This window comes from Plecotus auritus (assembly GCF_963455305.1).
Source record: "Plecotus auritus genome assembly, chromosome: 6".
Taxonomy (NCBI): domain Eukaryota; kingdom Metazoa; phylum Chordata; class Mammalia; order Chiroptera; family Vespertilionidae; genus Plecotus; species Plecotus auritus.
The window spans coordinates 81,581,492-81,594,820 of record NC_137773.1 but is presented as its reverse complement, the minus strand read 5'-3'; the positions used below and the strand labels follow the sequence as shown (position 1 = coordinate 81,594,820).

Below are 13,329 nucleotides of genomic sequence, written 5' to 3'. Positions count from 1 at the left end.
TCAGATCATTCCAGCCAGGAGCGGGGGAAGAAAGAGTCCCACGGTCCCCAGGATGCAGACGATGATGAACAGCCAGAGGAAGATCCTGTCAATGACCATGGCCACGTACTTCCAGTCTTCTTTGACCTGCAGGGGGAGGGCACTCAGAGACAGGCCCCAGCCTTGGAAAGGGGCGGGTCCCACGCAGGCCCAGCTCCTGTGAAAATGGCACCGGGGCAAGGGGTGCCTCACTGAGATCTTGAGAAGCTAAAATGGGGGCGAGTGTGGAGTAGCGTTGTCTCAAGACTCAAACAATATTTTCCTAAGTGATTCCCACCCTGTCCTGCCCTTGACATAGGCCAGAGCTTTCCCAAGGCTTTCAAGTTCCAGGTGAGAGAGGCTGGAGGGGACAAGCAGGTTGTGGGACCACCCAGGGCCTACAGTGGTTGAAACACACCACCCAGTACTTACAAATGGGAAAGACTTCGCTGCCCTACATTGCTCCTGCGGCCCCCACTCACCCACCTACCCTAAAAGGTGAAGAGGGGTAGGGGAGGGAAGGTACCCAGGGAAAGTTGGGCGAGTTAGGGGGGTGGGGGGCTTTGTGGATTTTGGGCTCACAGTGCAGGTGAGTGGGTCTGAACTCCTAGCTGCTCCCAGATTAGATCATGATGAATGTTTCTTATCAACACAAGGCCACCCAGTAATAGCCTCCCGGCCTTTCACCCTTCCCTGGGTTATTAAGAAGAATTCTGTGGTCCTGGGGAGTGGCCGGCTCATCTAATAATGCCGGACATGGCAAAGGCCAGGGAGTGGAGCCCACCTGGTGAACAGTGAAGCTCAAAAAATGCCCAGGGCCCCGCAAACGAGGAGGAGGGAGACATCAGGACAAAGGAGGAAGGCAGTAGCCTGATGTATGGTCTCTCCGGATGATACTCCCTCCCCCCGCCCCCACGGGGTAATGGTGAGAAATGGCGGAGTGGTGTGAGAAGCTCTGCACCTGTGATCCCTGCCTCCATCTTGCTGTCTCCCCGCCAGGCTTAGCTGGTCTGCCACCTGCCAATTCATGTCTTAAGAGCTGCCAACTAGACATGCTCCATCACTATTTATTTCAGACTCCCAAGGCCATGACTGAGGGAGATGGATCCTCTCACGAAGGAGACTGGTTTGGCCCACCCAACACCCTGGGGTAAGGTGATGCCCTTCTAGGCTGATAGGGTCACCCAGGGGAGGGGCCCAGCCCCAACTCACTGAAGAGTCAGCATCCTCAGACCGCAGGTGTTCAGCAATATAGTGCACACCTTCCAGTGCCTTCTGCATGCGAAGTGACAGCAGGAGCCCACCCTTCTGCAATGGGGCCTTCGCCTTGGGACCGGAGACCCTTTGGTGCAGACCACCATGGCTGTAGAGGACATCCATGGAGGAGGATGACACCCATCTGTCTTCCTCCTCCTCCTCCTCCTCCTCCTCCTCCTCCTCCTCCTCCTCCTCCTCCTCTTCTTCCTCCTCCTTCTCCTGTGCATCCACGTTGGTCTCCAGCCAGTAATAAGAGGGGTCGAGCTTCAGATCTGGGGAGCCATGGAGCTCCAAGGGTGGCAGAGGCCGTTTCATCAGTAGCCACCGGGACACACGGCTCAGAAAGGCCCCCCGCACCCAGTGGGGCATATTGTGGGTGCGGGGGGAGCGGTGGTGGACATTGAGGACGAAGACCGTGATGACAATGGACAGGGTGACGAAGATCATGGTAAAGAGCAGGTATTCGCCGATGAGTGGGATGACCAGGGAGGTGGAGGGGATGATCTCGGTGATGAGCAGGAGGAAGACCGTGAGCGAGAGCAGCACGGAAATGCACAGGGTGATCTTCTCCCCGCAGTCGGAGGGCAGGTAGAAGACGAGCACGGTCAAGAAGGAGATGAGCAGGCAGGGGATGATGAGGTTGATGGTGTAGAAGAGGGGCAGGCGCCGGATGACAAAGTAGTAGGTGACGTCGGGGTAGATCTCAGCGCAGCAGTCGTACTTCTTGGTGTTGTAGGTGCCCGTGGCGTTGACGATGGCCCACTCGCCACTCTCCCAGTAGTCCTTCAGGTCCACCGTCTGCTCCATCGGCTGCAGGTCGATCTTGGCCTTGTCATACGACCAGGAGCCGAACTTCATCTTGCAGTTCTGCTGGTCGAAGGGGAAGAAGGTGACGTCGATGCTGCAGGAGCTCTTGTAGATGGCCGGGGGCACCCAGTGCACGGTGCCCGTGGAAAAGAGGTGGGCCTTGGTCATGTGGTTCACTACAAACGCCCCATCTGCACTGAGGAGAAGAGAGGAGTTGGAGGGCCTGGCACACCCCACCTGCCCAAACCAGGCTGCAGCAGCGGGACCCTGACCACAAAGCCAGACTTGGCCAAGTTATTGGGTTTTAAGCCAGTGTGTGAGACTCCCCAAGCACACTGCTATTTATATATTTATATCTACTGGAGTTCTTTTCAAGCACCATTTTTCTTTTTTTACATTACAAAGCAGAAATATTGAAGAATATAAAAATATTCCAAGAATGTCAAAAACAGCCACTATTAACATTCTGATGTTATATCCTATATAATAAAGAGCTAATATGCTAATTAGACCGAACAGCAGAATGACTGTCCAGATGAAGCGGAGCTGTGAGAGCCAGCCGAGGCTGCGAGGGGCTGCGAGGGCCCACTCTTGCACGAATTTTGTGCATCGGGCCTCTATTATACACATATGTACATATATATGATACATATTTTTTGATTGCCCTATAGATCATATACATATTATATGTTTATGGGGTAGTGTAGCTTGATTTTTCTGTTTGTATTCATTTACTAGTTTAAAGTAATTATTTATGAGTGCATTTTCTCCCCCCAGCAAATGGTAAGGCCCTCCACTGGGGGTCACATCTTGTCCACCTGGGATCCTTAGTACCTTGCTGAGAAGAGACCCAACATCTTTGCTAGTAAAGGAAGGTAATTCCTTAATGCCATCCATTTACCGTGCATTTCTGAGCCAGTCTCATCCACTGGGCCTACACGGAAGCTGTGGGGGACACAGTGTGAGACTCAGCCTGCCCTGAAGGAAGCAGGAGGAAATGGGACACAGCCCCAAACACCCACCACCCAAGGGAAGCAGTCTGACAGCAGCGCTCTGAGGGCTGTCTGAGCTCTCCTCAAGAACTGTGTGGGAAACTCGCTTTTGGCTGGAGTGAGCACTTCTGGCTGGAGCAAGCAGGGTCACCATGAAAGTTGCCACTTGAGTGAGGCCTTGACTGATGATAGAACTTGGTGGGGAGATGAGGTGGAGAAGGTCCCAGCAGAGCATCCTCCGGAACAAGGAACAGGAGGCGAAGCACAAAATTCACGGGGTGTGCCTGGATTAAAGGGGCAGGGCCTGCTGCATCATGGAGCTAGGCATCTAAGGGCCCACAGGGGCTCTGGGCACACTGGAATTGAGTGCCTGAACCCCTGATTCCCTCTAGGAGGTGGCGCAGTGTTCTGCTCCCTAGTCCTATATAATAAAAGCGTAGTATGCAAATTGTCCCCTGGACCCAGAGTTTGACCAGGGGGCGGGGCCAGCTGGGGGAAGGGAGGGAGTACCCTGCCGGCAGCCAGCAGCTGCTAGGGACCCTACCAATGCATGAATTTTGTGCACTGGGCCTTTAATCTTTAATAATTCTCAAGGTCAATCCTAAAGGCAGGAGAATCAGAAGATGCAGGAAGAGACTTCTTTCCCATGGAGTCATTCCAAGCTAGAAATTAGAAAACCGGAACCTTTTAAAGAAAATGCTGGCCCAGCCAGTGGCATGGCTCAGTGGCTGAATGTTGCCTATGAACCAGAAGGTCACAGTTTGATTCCCTGTCAGGGCACATACTGGGGTTGCAGGCTTGAGCCAATAGTGTGGGGCATGCAGGAGACAGCTGATCAATTATTCTCTCTCATCATTGATATTTCTATCTCTCTCTCCCTTCCTCTCTGAAATAAATAAAAAATATATTTTTAAAGAAAACGCTGGAAACTTTGAAAGAGTATCACGGATCAGGCAAAAGTTAAAAAAAATTTTTAAAGGCATTGTGTCATCACACATAATCACCACTAGATGGCCACATGCCCCCAGTTTTGGGGAAGAAGAGTGCGATTTCTTTGATTTTTCCTGTAACCCTGGAATGGGGTGTTGGGGTGGAGGAGATCCTTCTTCAAATATAAGAATTTGGTTTGTACTTTTGTCCTATCGTGAGATTCACCTGTTATATTCCAGTAACACTGGCCAAAGCCTGATTGGCAATCCTAAAACCCCAGGGCATCTGTGATGCTAAGGACTTTGCTTCTGACTTGTGCCAGAAGCACAGGAAGCTGAAAGTAGGTGGGTCTTGGGTACTGGCTTCAGGACACAGAGATATGGGGTGAGGTGTCCGTGATTCTGGTGGCAGCAGCAGGCCCTGGGCACCTGCAGTGTTGACTCCCAGTAGCCCATGTTGACTGTTCACAGAAATGGCTCCACTGAGAGGGAACCCTTGTGGTTGCCCTCTGACCCAGCTGGAGGCACCAAAACTCCAAAAGTGTATCTTTTCCCTTTGTCTTATTGTTTTTAAAAAAAATGGCGTTTCCAAATTTGGCTCCAATGAATGGGGAAATGCCTGGCTGAATTGGTTTCATGGCTGCACAACTTCTAACATTGAGATGCTACTTAGGGCACTGACATTTCCCGAAGGACTGGGAGGGTCAATGACATGCAGTTTTATCCAGAATTATCTGACCACAGGACCATTTTTTCATGTCTGTTCATAGCTCCAAGATTTCCTGAGAGCCCCACTTTAGACAACATCCCATTTCAGGTGAACATAATGCCAAATACCTTTTAATTTTAAACTCTAGCCTTCTAAATGAAGAACTACCTGCGACCAAACGCCATTTGTCCTTCCTCTCCTCTGTTGCCGGGCTCTCTAGAGACCATCCTGCCTTGTATTGGCTTCTAGTCATTATGCTCAAAGTCTGGTCCTTTTTGGTCTTGAATACCAGGCAACTATAAGTGATACGATTTTTGAAAATACCCATGCCAAGTGAGCTTGCTGCCTTCGAGGGCGGTACCCCAGCCGCTGCTTACCTGTTCTAGCAAAGTCCAGCCTAAAGTCCAGCCTTAGGCATTGTTTTCACAGCCCGTACCAACCACGCTTTTCAAATAATAGCGTTGGAAAATCTGTATCCCACTCGCACAGCACCAAGCACTGATACATAGTAGGTGCTCAATACATTCGGGTGTATGGGTAAGAGAGCAATACAAAAGAAAGAAAGGCATCAAGAGAAAAGGTCGGAGTAGGAGGTAGTAATAGCAAAACAGGACTTCCGAGAGGACATATAGGTGAGACACAAGGGGGCGCGCTTCCCAAGTCCAACCCAGAAACTCCTCGCAGGGGGCCTCCCAGGGGCCCTCCCAAGACCCCAGCGACTTCCTACTTGTTGTAGAGGACAATGTCGGGGATCCAGATCATCTCCGAAGGGACTCGGAGGGATGTGATGTTGCCGAACTCGGCCGGGTTCCAGCGCAGCTTGTGGTCGCTCCACTCCTGTGCGTGGGGAGGGGAGTCAGGGCGCCTGGTGCTGGCAGGGAGGAGGTCTCAGGGCAAACGCGGGGCAGCCCCGGACGCCCCAGCCGCCGGATTCAGGAGCACCAGAGCTCGTCACCCAGCCCCACGGAGCAGGAAGTGCTCGGGGCTGGGAATCAGGAGTCTGGTCGAACATGGCCAATCTCTTGCTTTGTCCCAGCTCTCAAGTTCAGAGTCCCAGGGCACACTTAGTCCCTAAGTCACCCTAGTCCGGCCTCTAGGCGTCTTCATTCCGCTATTCCCTAGTGGGACGACTTAGCGGAGGGGGTGGGGAGGGCCTCACTCATTTGCAGTAACATTTTTTAAAGCATCACAATTTACAGTTTTTTGCAACAGGGCAGGGAATGCCAAAAGGTGGAAGTATTTCTCCATTTCACAGATAAGGAAACTGAGGAGCAGAGAGGTAAAAACATGCCATAATATACAGCTTAGAAAGGGGAGTCAACTGGTGATTTTCAAACTGTGCGCCAGAGCGCCCCCTAGGAGTCCCAGCAGGGCTTACAACAGACTGTCCAAGTGAATCTGTTTTTTCCCCAAAACCAGGTTAGTATTATTCACTCTCTGAAGTTTCCTCTATGGCACTGTCACAAATGGTAATTACATGCAGATGTGCGTGTTTATTGATTTAATGCCCCTGTAAGGTCCATGAAGCCTAGGACAACATCTGCATTGCTAACACCTGGCCCCTGGTAGATGCTCAATAAATGAATATCCCAGCAATGAAAAAACTCCCAAATTGTAGGGTCCTATTTCTGGGAGGGTTTCCCATGTCCCTTCTGGACCTAAAAGGAACAACCACTCCCAACAGAGAATGACTGGCATTGACACACAAGCCTGTCCTTTGCTTCATGGGGGCTTATAATCCTAAAATATAAAAGCCAGGGTCTGCCCTGGCCGGTTTGGCTCAGTGGATAGAGCATCGGCCTGCGGACTGAAGGGTCCCAGGTTCGATTCCGGTCAAGGGCATGTACCTTGGTTGCGGGCACATCCCCAGTGGGGGGTGCGCAGGAGGCAGCTGATCGATGTTTCTCTCTCATCGATGTTTCTAACTCTCTCTCTCTCTCCTTTCCTCTCTGTAAAAAATATCAATAAAATATATTAAAAAAAAAAAAAAAAGCCAGGGTCTGTCACAACCGAAACAACCGTACGGATGACCGAACAGCAGGTTGTGTGGGGGAACCAGGCCAGCAGGGGAGGCAGTTGGGGGTGACTAGACTGGGGGGGGGCAGTTAGGGGTGATCAGGCTGGCAGGGGGGGCAGTTAAGGGCAATCAGGAAGGCAGGCAGGTAAGCAGTTAGGAGCCAGCGGTCCCTGATTGTGAGAGGAATCCTGGATTGGAGAGGGTGCAGGCTGGACTGAGGGGGGACCCCCCCCCCCCCGCCGTGCACAAATTTTGTACACCGGGCCTCTAGTATTTAAAATAATAACCACTACCATCTATAAAGTCAACTTTGTTGGCAGCACTGGGGCTTGAACCCTGCCTCCTGGTCCATGGGCTGTTTTGCTTTTGTGCATTTGCACTACAACAGCGCCGCGTTGAAAAAGGCCCCATGCATGATGCCGTTTCCCTTCTAGGAATAGTCGTGTAACATTTACACAAATGCATGAACCTGGGGAGGGATCCAGGGATGAGAGGAAGCTGGCCCGTCAGAGAAAAGCACTGCCCCTGCTCCTGCCTTCACCGGGAGGGGCCCTCACCTGCTTTAGCCAGACGTTGGTGGTCATCATTTGGTTCTTCTCATCCTGGCCGGGAGGCAGCGGGAGAGAGGAGAAGAGAAGTTAGAGTGGCAGAACCAGCCCCAGAAGACAGGGGGACCTGGGGTGGGCTGACTCAAGCCCCGCCCTCTCCAGAAGGCTGTCTTACACGATACAGCAAGCCCAGCCTGGCCAGCACCCCTCCTGACACTGTAGCCCTTACTCAGATTCTTCAGGATCACACAGGCCACTTGGGTCCTCTGGGCGTGTGTCCAGTGAACGAGCAAAGCATCTAGAAAACCCGCTGCTAGCTCAGTGTCCTCCCAGGAGGGGCCCCAGGGCTGGGAGGAAGGGACGCTCTGATTGAGGTGGGCTGGGGGTGCATAGGGACAGGCGCTGGAGCTGAGGAGGGAGGGAGGACCCCAGGAAAGGGGCCTGTGATCTGGGGGGCTGGTCCCTAGGGCTCAAAGGTGGGTGGGACAGGCATACCACATCGATGAGCTGGGCTATGGACAGCCCGAAACGCACAATGACCACGTCCGAGGTGTGGGGCACTGGCCGTGCCCAGCGGTTGTAAGCCCTAAAGAGGTGTTTGAAGAGGCGATCCTCGGCTTGGGTGTGGGGGGCTCGCGGCGCCGACACTGTGGGACAGGAAGGAGGAGTGGGGTCTCCAGGAGTCCATGGTGATGGGTGCCTAACTCCCTCTCCCATCAAATCAGAGCCACTCAACCTCACTCAGCCTCAGTTTCCTCATCTGTAAAGTGGGGACGCTCTCCAGAACCTATCTCACAATACTATTGAGGATTAAATAGGATAATGTATATGCAAACTTAACAACCAGCACATGGTTGGAACTCAAGAAATGTCAGTTGCTCTTTGACTATTCTCTACGAAGGCATGGAAATAGTGTTGAGGAGGGGCAGCCAGACCTAGAGATGAGATTCAGCCCAGAACTGAGGAGCTAGGGAAAAGTGTCCCTAAATTGTCTGATGGGACTCTCCGTGTCTGTTCTGCGAACAGCTTCACCTCTTAGGGTTCTGCTGCCTGAGCGGGTGGAGGCTAAAATCCAGAGAAGCACATCAATAGCAGCAGTCGCCACGCATTGAGCGTGACTGTATTCCAGGTGCCGGTCACAACCTCTCATCGCCTAGGATCCTTACAATCCACCTGGGAGGTTCACAGCACGATCGGCACTTGCAGATGAGGGACACTGGAGCCAGGGAGGTTCGGGTGCCGCAGCTGCCAGTGTCTGACCTGTGTGCGCCCTGCCCCTCACTGTGGACCGAGCTGCTTGAAGTCCCCTGCAGATTTGCCATGAGCCCACCCACAGGACTTTCCTCCACGGCATGTGAGCTCGCAGGTGTGACACGATGTCCTCGTGATGACACTCACTCACCTGCTGGGGTCAGAAGGAGCCACCACAGGCCAAGCTTGGCCATGGGTGGGAGTGCAGGATGGGAGGGGCCCATGGCTTCAGAGGAGAGGTCTGGCTGCCCCTGGACATCAGGAGGAGGGCAGGCCAGGGCTTTGCTGTGGGTGGAACCTCGGCTGCTTCCCCAGCAGGGCCTCAAGTTGCTGACATGGCAGAGCTCCCGCTGGATTCCACGCAGCTCCCTCTCACCACCAAACCTGAGCAAGCCCAAGAGAGGGTCTTAGGGACACGCATCCTTGATACAGATGCGCCTTTGCTCCTCCCACTCCACGCAGATGTGAAAGGTGAGGACCAGGCCTCCCAGGAGGGGAGGGCTCTTGGGCTCTCCTTGGTTTGAGGACCCGCACCTTTCATGTTCTCAGGGTCAACCAGCTCTTCTGCCCTAAGATAAGCCTGGACTTGCTGGACAGAGGAGACCACAAGATGACACCAAAGTCCCCATTTTTCTGTTCTCAGTGTTGCATGTGTAAAATGAGGATAAACAGCCCAGGCAGTGTACCTCAGTGGTTGAGTGTCGACCTTGAACCAGGAGGTCAAGGTTCGGTTCCCGGTCAGAGCACATGCCCAGGCTTGCAGGCTCGATCTCCAATGGGGCTGTGCAAGGATGCAGCCAATCAATGATTCTCTCTTATCATTAATGTTTCTATCTCTCTCCCTCTCCCTTCTTTTCTGAAATCAATAAAAATATATTTAAAAAATAAAATAAAATGAGGATAAACATACTGAGAAAGGGAGGCCAAAAGAACAATTCCGGTGCTATTTATGCTAGCCAAGGGGTGCAAGTACCCAAATGCCAATCAGCTGAGGGCTGGATCGACAAAACATGGTACATCCATAAGATGGACTACTATGCAGTCATAAACAAGGATGAGTTGCTGACATATGCTACAGCATGAATGAACCTTGAAAACATTATGCAAAGTGAAAGACACCAGACCCAAAAAACTGTATATTCTATGATACATGTATGTGAAATATCCAGAATAATAAATCTATGGGGACAGAAAGCAGATTAGTGATTGCCAGGTTTGGGGGAAAGGGAGAAAACGGAGTGATTGCAAATGGTGCAGATTTCTTTTGGGGAGATGAAAATGTTCTGCAATTACATAGAGATGATGAATGCACAACTCTATGAATATACTAAAATTCACCACATTGTACACTTTAAACATATGCATGTTATGGTATGTGAATTATATCTCAAAGAAGCTGTTATTTTAAAAAAAATGCTTCAACATCTTCTGGAATGATAAGAAATAGCCAACTCTGTTTAGACTGTGGAGATGATACTATAAACCAGATTGCAGGCAGCTGGTTCAAACAGTGCTTCTGGTTATGCACAGGACACTGATGTCAAAGATGTGAGTGAAGTGTGGAGAGCTGTGGGAAAGCCCTATTTTTAAGGGAATGTATTATTTTATACAGTATGTGAATGATAACATGTGTCACTGGAAAAGATATGAATATTACCCTAAAAAGTTTACATATTCAAGTTAGTGTTTTAAAAAATCAAAACTGTCCTCATTGGGAGACTGGGTTGTCTTACGTTCAGGCATATCTTGTTCATATCAATGTGTTAGGCTCTGGCCAGGTCCTCAGCATATAATCTGACTCTCGATACAAATAGTGGGCACCAGGGTTTCCTTTTAGGATAATGAGAATGTTCTGGAACTAGATAGGGGTGACAACTTGCACAAATTGTGAATGTACCAAATGTCACTAATGGTAAATTTTATATTATGTATATTTTACTGCAATCTAAAAAGAAAAAAAGGATATGGCTGGAAGTGCTTTAACAGTGTCACCACCGAGTTCATGTGGGGATCAGAATTATTATTAATGGGGTCATAAAACCCGTTCCATCTGGCTCACTCTCATGCCCCCAGGTCATTCAGTCCCAACTCTTGGAGTAGGGGTTCCATCACTGGTGCTTCATTACTCCTCAACCTGTCACCCCACTCTCCCGCCCTCCCTGCAGGAGAGGAGTTTGTAAGTGTGGCTTTGAGTCTTGGCCCCACCACCTGCAGAGCAGCCTTGTGCAGGGCACTCGACCCACTGGCATTTTGTCTTATCTAGAAGAGAAGGATGGCACACTCCTCTGCCCCCGAGGATGTATCTCATCCCTTCCGAACTTACCTGGGGACATCAGTGACTACCTGACTACCTGACCTCTACTAGCACCACCATCTAGAAGTTTTGTTTGCTGTCAAAATAAAGAGGAGTTTTAAAATTCAGTCGTTTAGCGCTACAGTCACACATGCACGAAGAGTCCCTGCTTTGTTTTCGGTTCGTTGTAAGAAAACAGGGCTGGGCAAGCACAAGGAGGGAAGATTCTAGGGTGCCCTTGGCTGACAACTACTAGAAGATCTTCCTAAGAACTGTTTGCATTTGTGCAACTTTAAGGTTTGCAAGGCACTTTTGTGCCCTTTCCTAGGCATCACATCACCCAGAGGAGGGCACGGGGAAGATACATTATTATCCCTTTTATATAAATTTAAAAAACATTGATGTTCAGAAATAGTGACTGATTTGCTTAAACTATAATGCAGTAAAGCACTACCCAGTGGCACCAACCAGGAGGGCAATTTTGTGAGCATCTGGGCCAGCACTTGCATGTTTGCTACAGGTCTAGCACTAGGACTGTCATTGCTAAGACACTATCAGAACAGAAGTCTGCAGTGGGCAGGTGGTGAGAAGGGAAAGGTACCCCACTCCAAAGCCAGACTCACCCAGATCCAAGGTTGTAGGCTATTCTTCTGTGTGCAAATTCACTCGCTCCTCTTTCCAATCAAATGCACTAAATAAAATATTTTCCCCCCTCCTTAGTGAGAATAGGAAGAAAAAGTAGAAATCCAGGCATGCTAAAATTGCATCATATCAAGATCCAAAGAGAGGTACCCAGGACCCTCTGGAAGAATGTCCAAATGAGATTCAATTGACTCTAGAAGACATATCCCTGCAAGATGTCTCAAATCCACATCCCTTGTAATTAACACACTATGATCATTTCATTAATTTGTCACTGGAAACCAAAGGAGAAATTGTTCCAGGTAATTGACTGTAATTAGAGTGACCTTCTACTTCCTATTAGAAAGATATCAAAGGAGAAAGAGCCCTAAACCCTTTGATCCTGGAAGTGGCTGGATTGGCAGGCTTATGGGAGAGGTGGCTGTGGGGTGATGTCCCTGTTTGTAAAGTGGGTCTGAGCGAATGGAGCACACAGAGAAATCAACACAAAAACATTGCATAAAGGGCTCAGGCACTAACACCCCACCCACCCAGTATGGGAGTCTCAATTCCCCGCAACCATCAATACCCCGAAGAAAGCCCCTTGGTTAAAGGAAATGATACTGTTTTTTTTTTCCAAATAATTTCACCAAAGGTGCTTGGGGGTGGGGATGGGGTAGGTGGGGGAGCATATTGGTAGTTTGTATAACTGCTCTGCCCCATAAACTGAGCAATCGCAGAAGCTTAACATCTCAAGGTTGGGTGAATCTTAAAGGTCATCTGGATCACCACACCAGCTGATCTAGGAATGCTCTCCAAATTCTAGCCTCAGAAAAAAAAACAAAAACCCAGCAATGAAGAACTTGCTACCTTCCAAGTCAGTGAATACCATTGATGTCTGTTACTCATTATTTAAAGGACATAGAGTAGTTACTGAATGAATCAATACATGACAAAGAAAGGAATAGGAGTAATAATGACATCGAATCAGATTTAATATAGTATATAGTAAAGCTATAACTCCTGAAGCTAGCTAGCTCCCCTTCCCAGTGGGAGGGGTTGACTGTCTCTCTGCTCTGAACAGCCCCGGCGGGGACAACCAGAAGACTACAATTTTCCTAGGAGCAGGTAACCTCCAGCATTCTGACATACCCCCTCCTAAGTACCCAGAAGCTGTTAATCTGGTAATATCCCTTTGACCTCATGCCCACAATGTCCCCACACCCACAATGTTCCCAACACAAGCCGTTGGGGCACCTTTCTTACCTGTGGCCACAGAAGAAGAACGGCCATTCAAAGAATGCAGAGAACCAGCCTGGCTTGGAGATCCTGGTCAGCTGACAAAAGTCCCCCAAAACAGAGAGGCAGGTGCAGAGCAGAGCTGGGTGCCTTCATTTCGTGGTCACTCAGGAGGCTGACGAGGACAACCTGACTCTGAGAGTCCGGCTGGCTTCCTGGGGAGGGCCAGACAAGTTCTGCAGACAGGTCGGTCTGCCTGGGGCTCCCAGCCCTGGCAGCCAGGGAAGCCTCAGGCAGGTGCTACTGAGGAGGGCATTGTGGAGAGCTCGACACAAAGGCTTCTGCAGGTAAGAGGCAAACCCGTCCACAGGAGGGACTGCTGGCTTGGCAAGCACACACACTCACGCTCTCATCCTTCTCTCTCTCTCTCTCTCTCCCTCCCTCCCTCCCTCCCTCTCTCTCTCTCTCTCCCTCTCTCTCTCTCTCTCTCTCTCTCTCTCTCTCTCTCTCTCTCTCTCTCTCTCTCTCTCTCTGTCTCTCTCTCTCACACACACACACACCCTCTCTGGAGGGGAGGAGGAGGAGCCTGTGACTATTCAGTCTGTGTCCAGAGGGGACAGACAACAGATTTGCTTTCCCTTGTCCAGT

The 13,329-nt window shown here is 50.4% G+C and overlaps 1 protein-coding gene across 1 annotated transcript; it reads right to left on the bottom strand.

Annotated features, from left to right (window-relative positions):
• On the bottom strand, positions 1-8,810 carry CHRNA2 (cholinergic receptor nicotinic alpha 2 subunit; the record flags this gene model as incomplete). Its single annotated transcript, XM_080673479.1, has 6 exons — positions 8,680-8,810; positions 7,773-7,924; positions 7,287-7,331; positions 5,440-5,549; positions 1,231-2,278; positions 1-126 (listed from the first exon to the last, which is right to left on the bottom strand). Exons 1-6 carry the CDS (start codon positions 8,750-8,752, stop codon positions 1-3), a joined length of 1,554 nt encoding a protein of 517 aa, XP_080529605.1. The 5' UTR covers positions 8,753-8,810.
• Between the last annotated feature and the right edge of the window lie 4,519 nt (positions 8,811-13,329).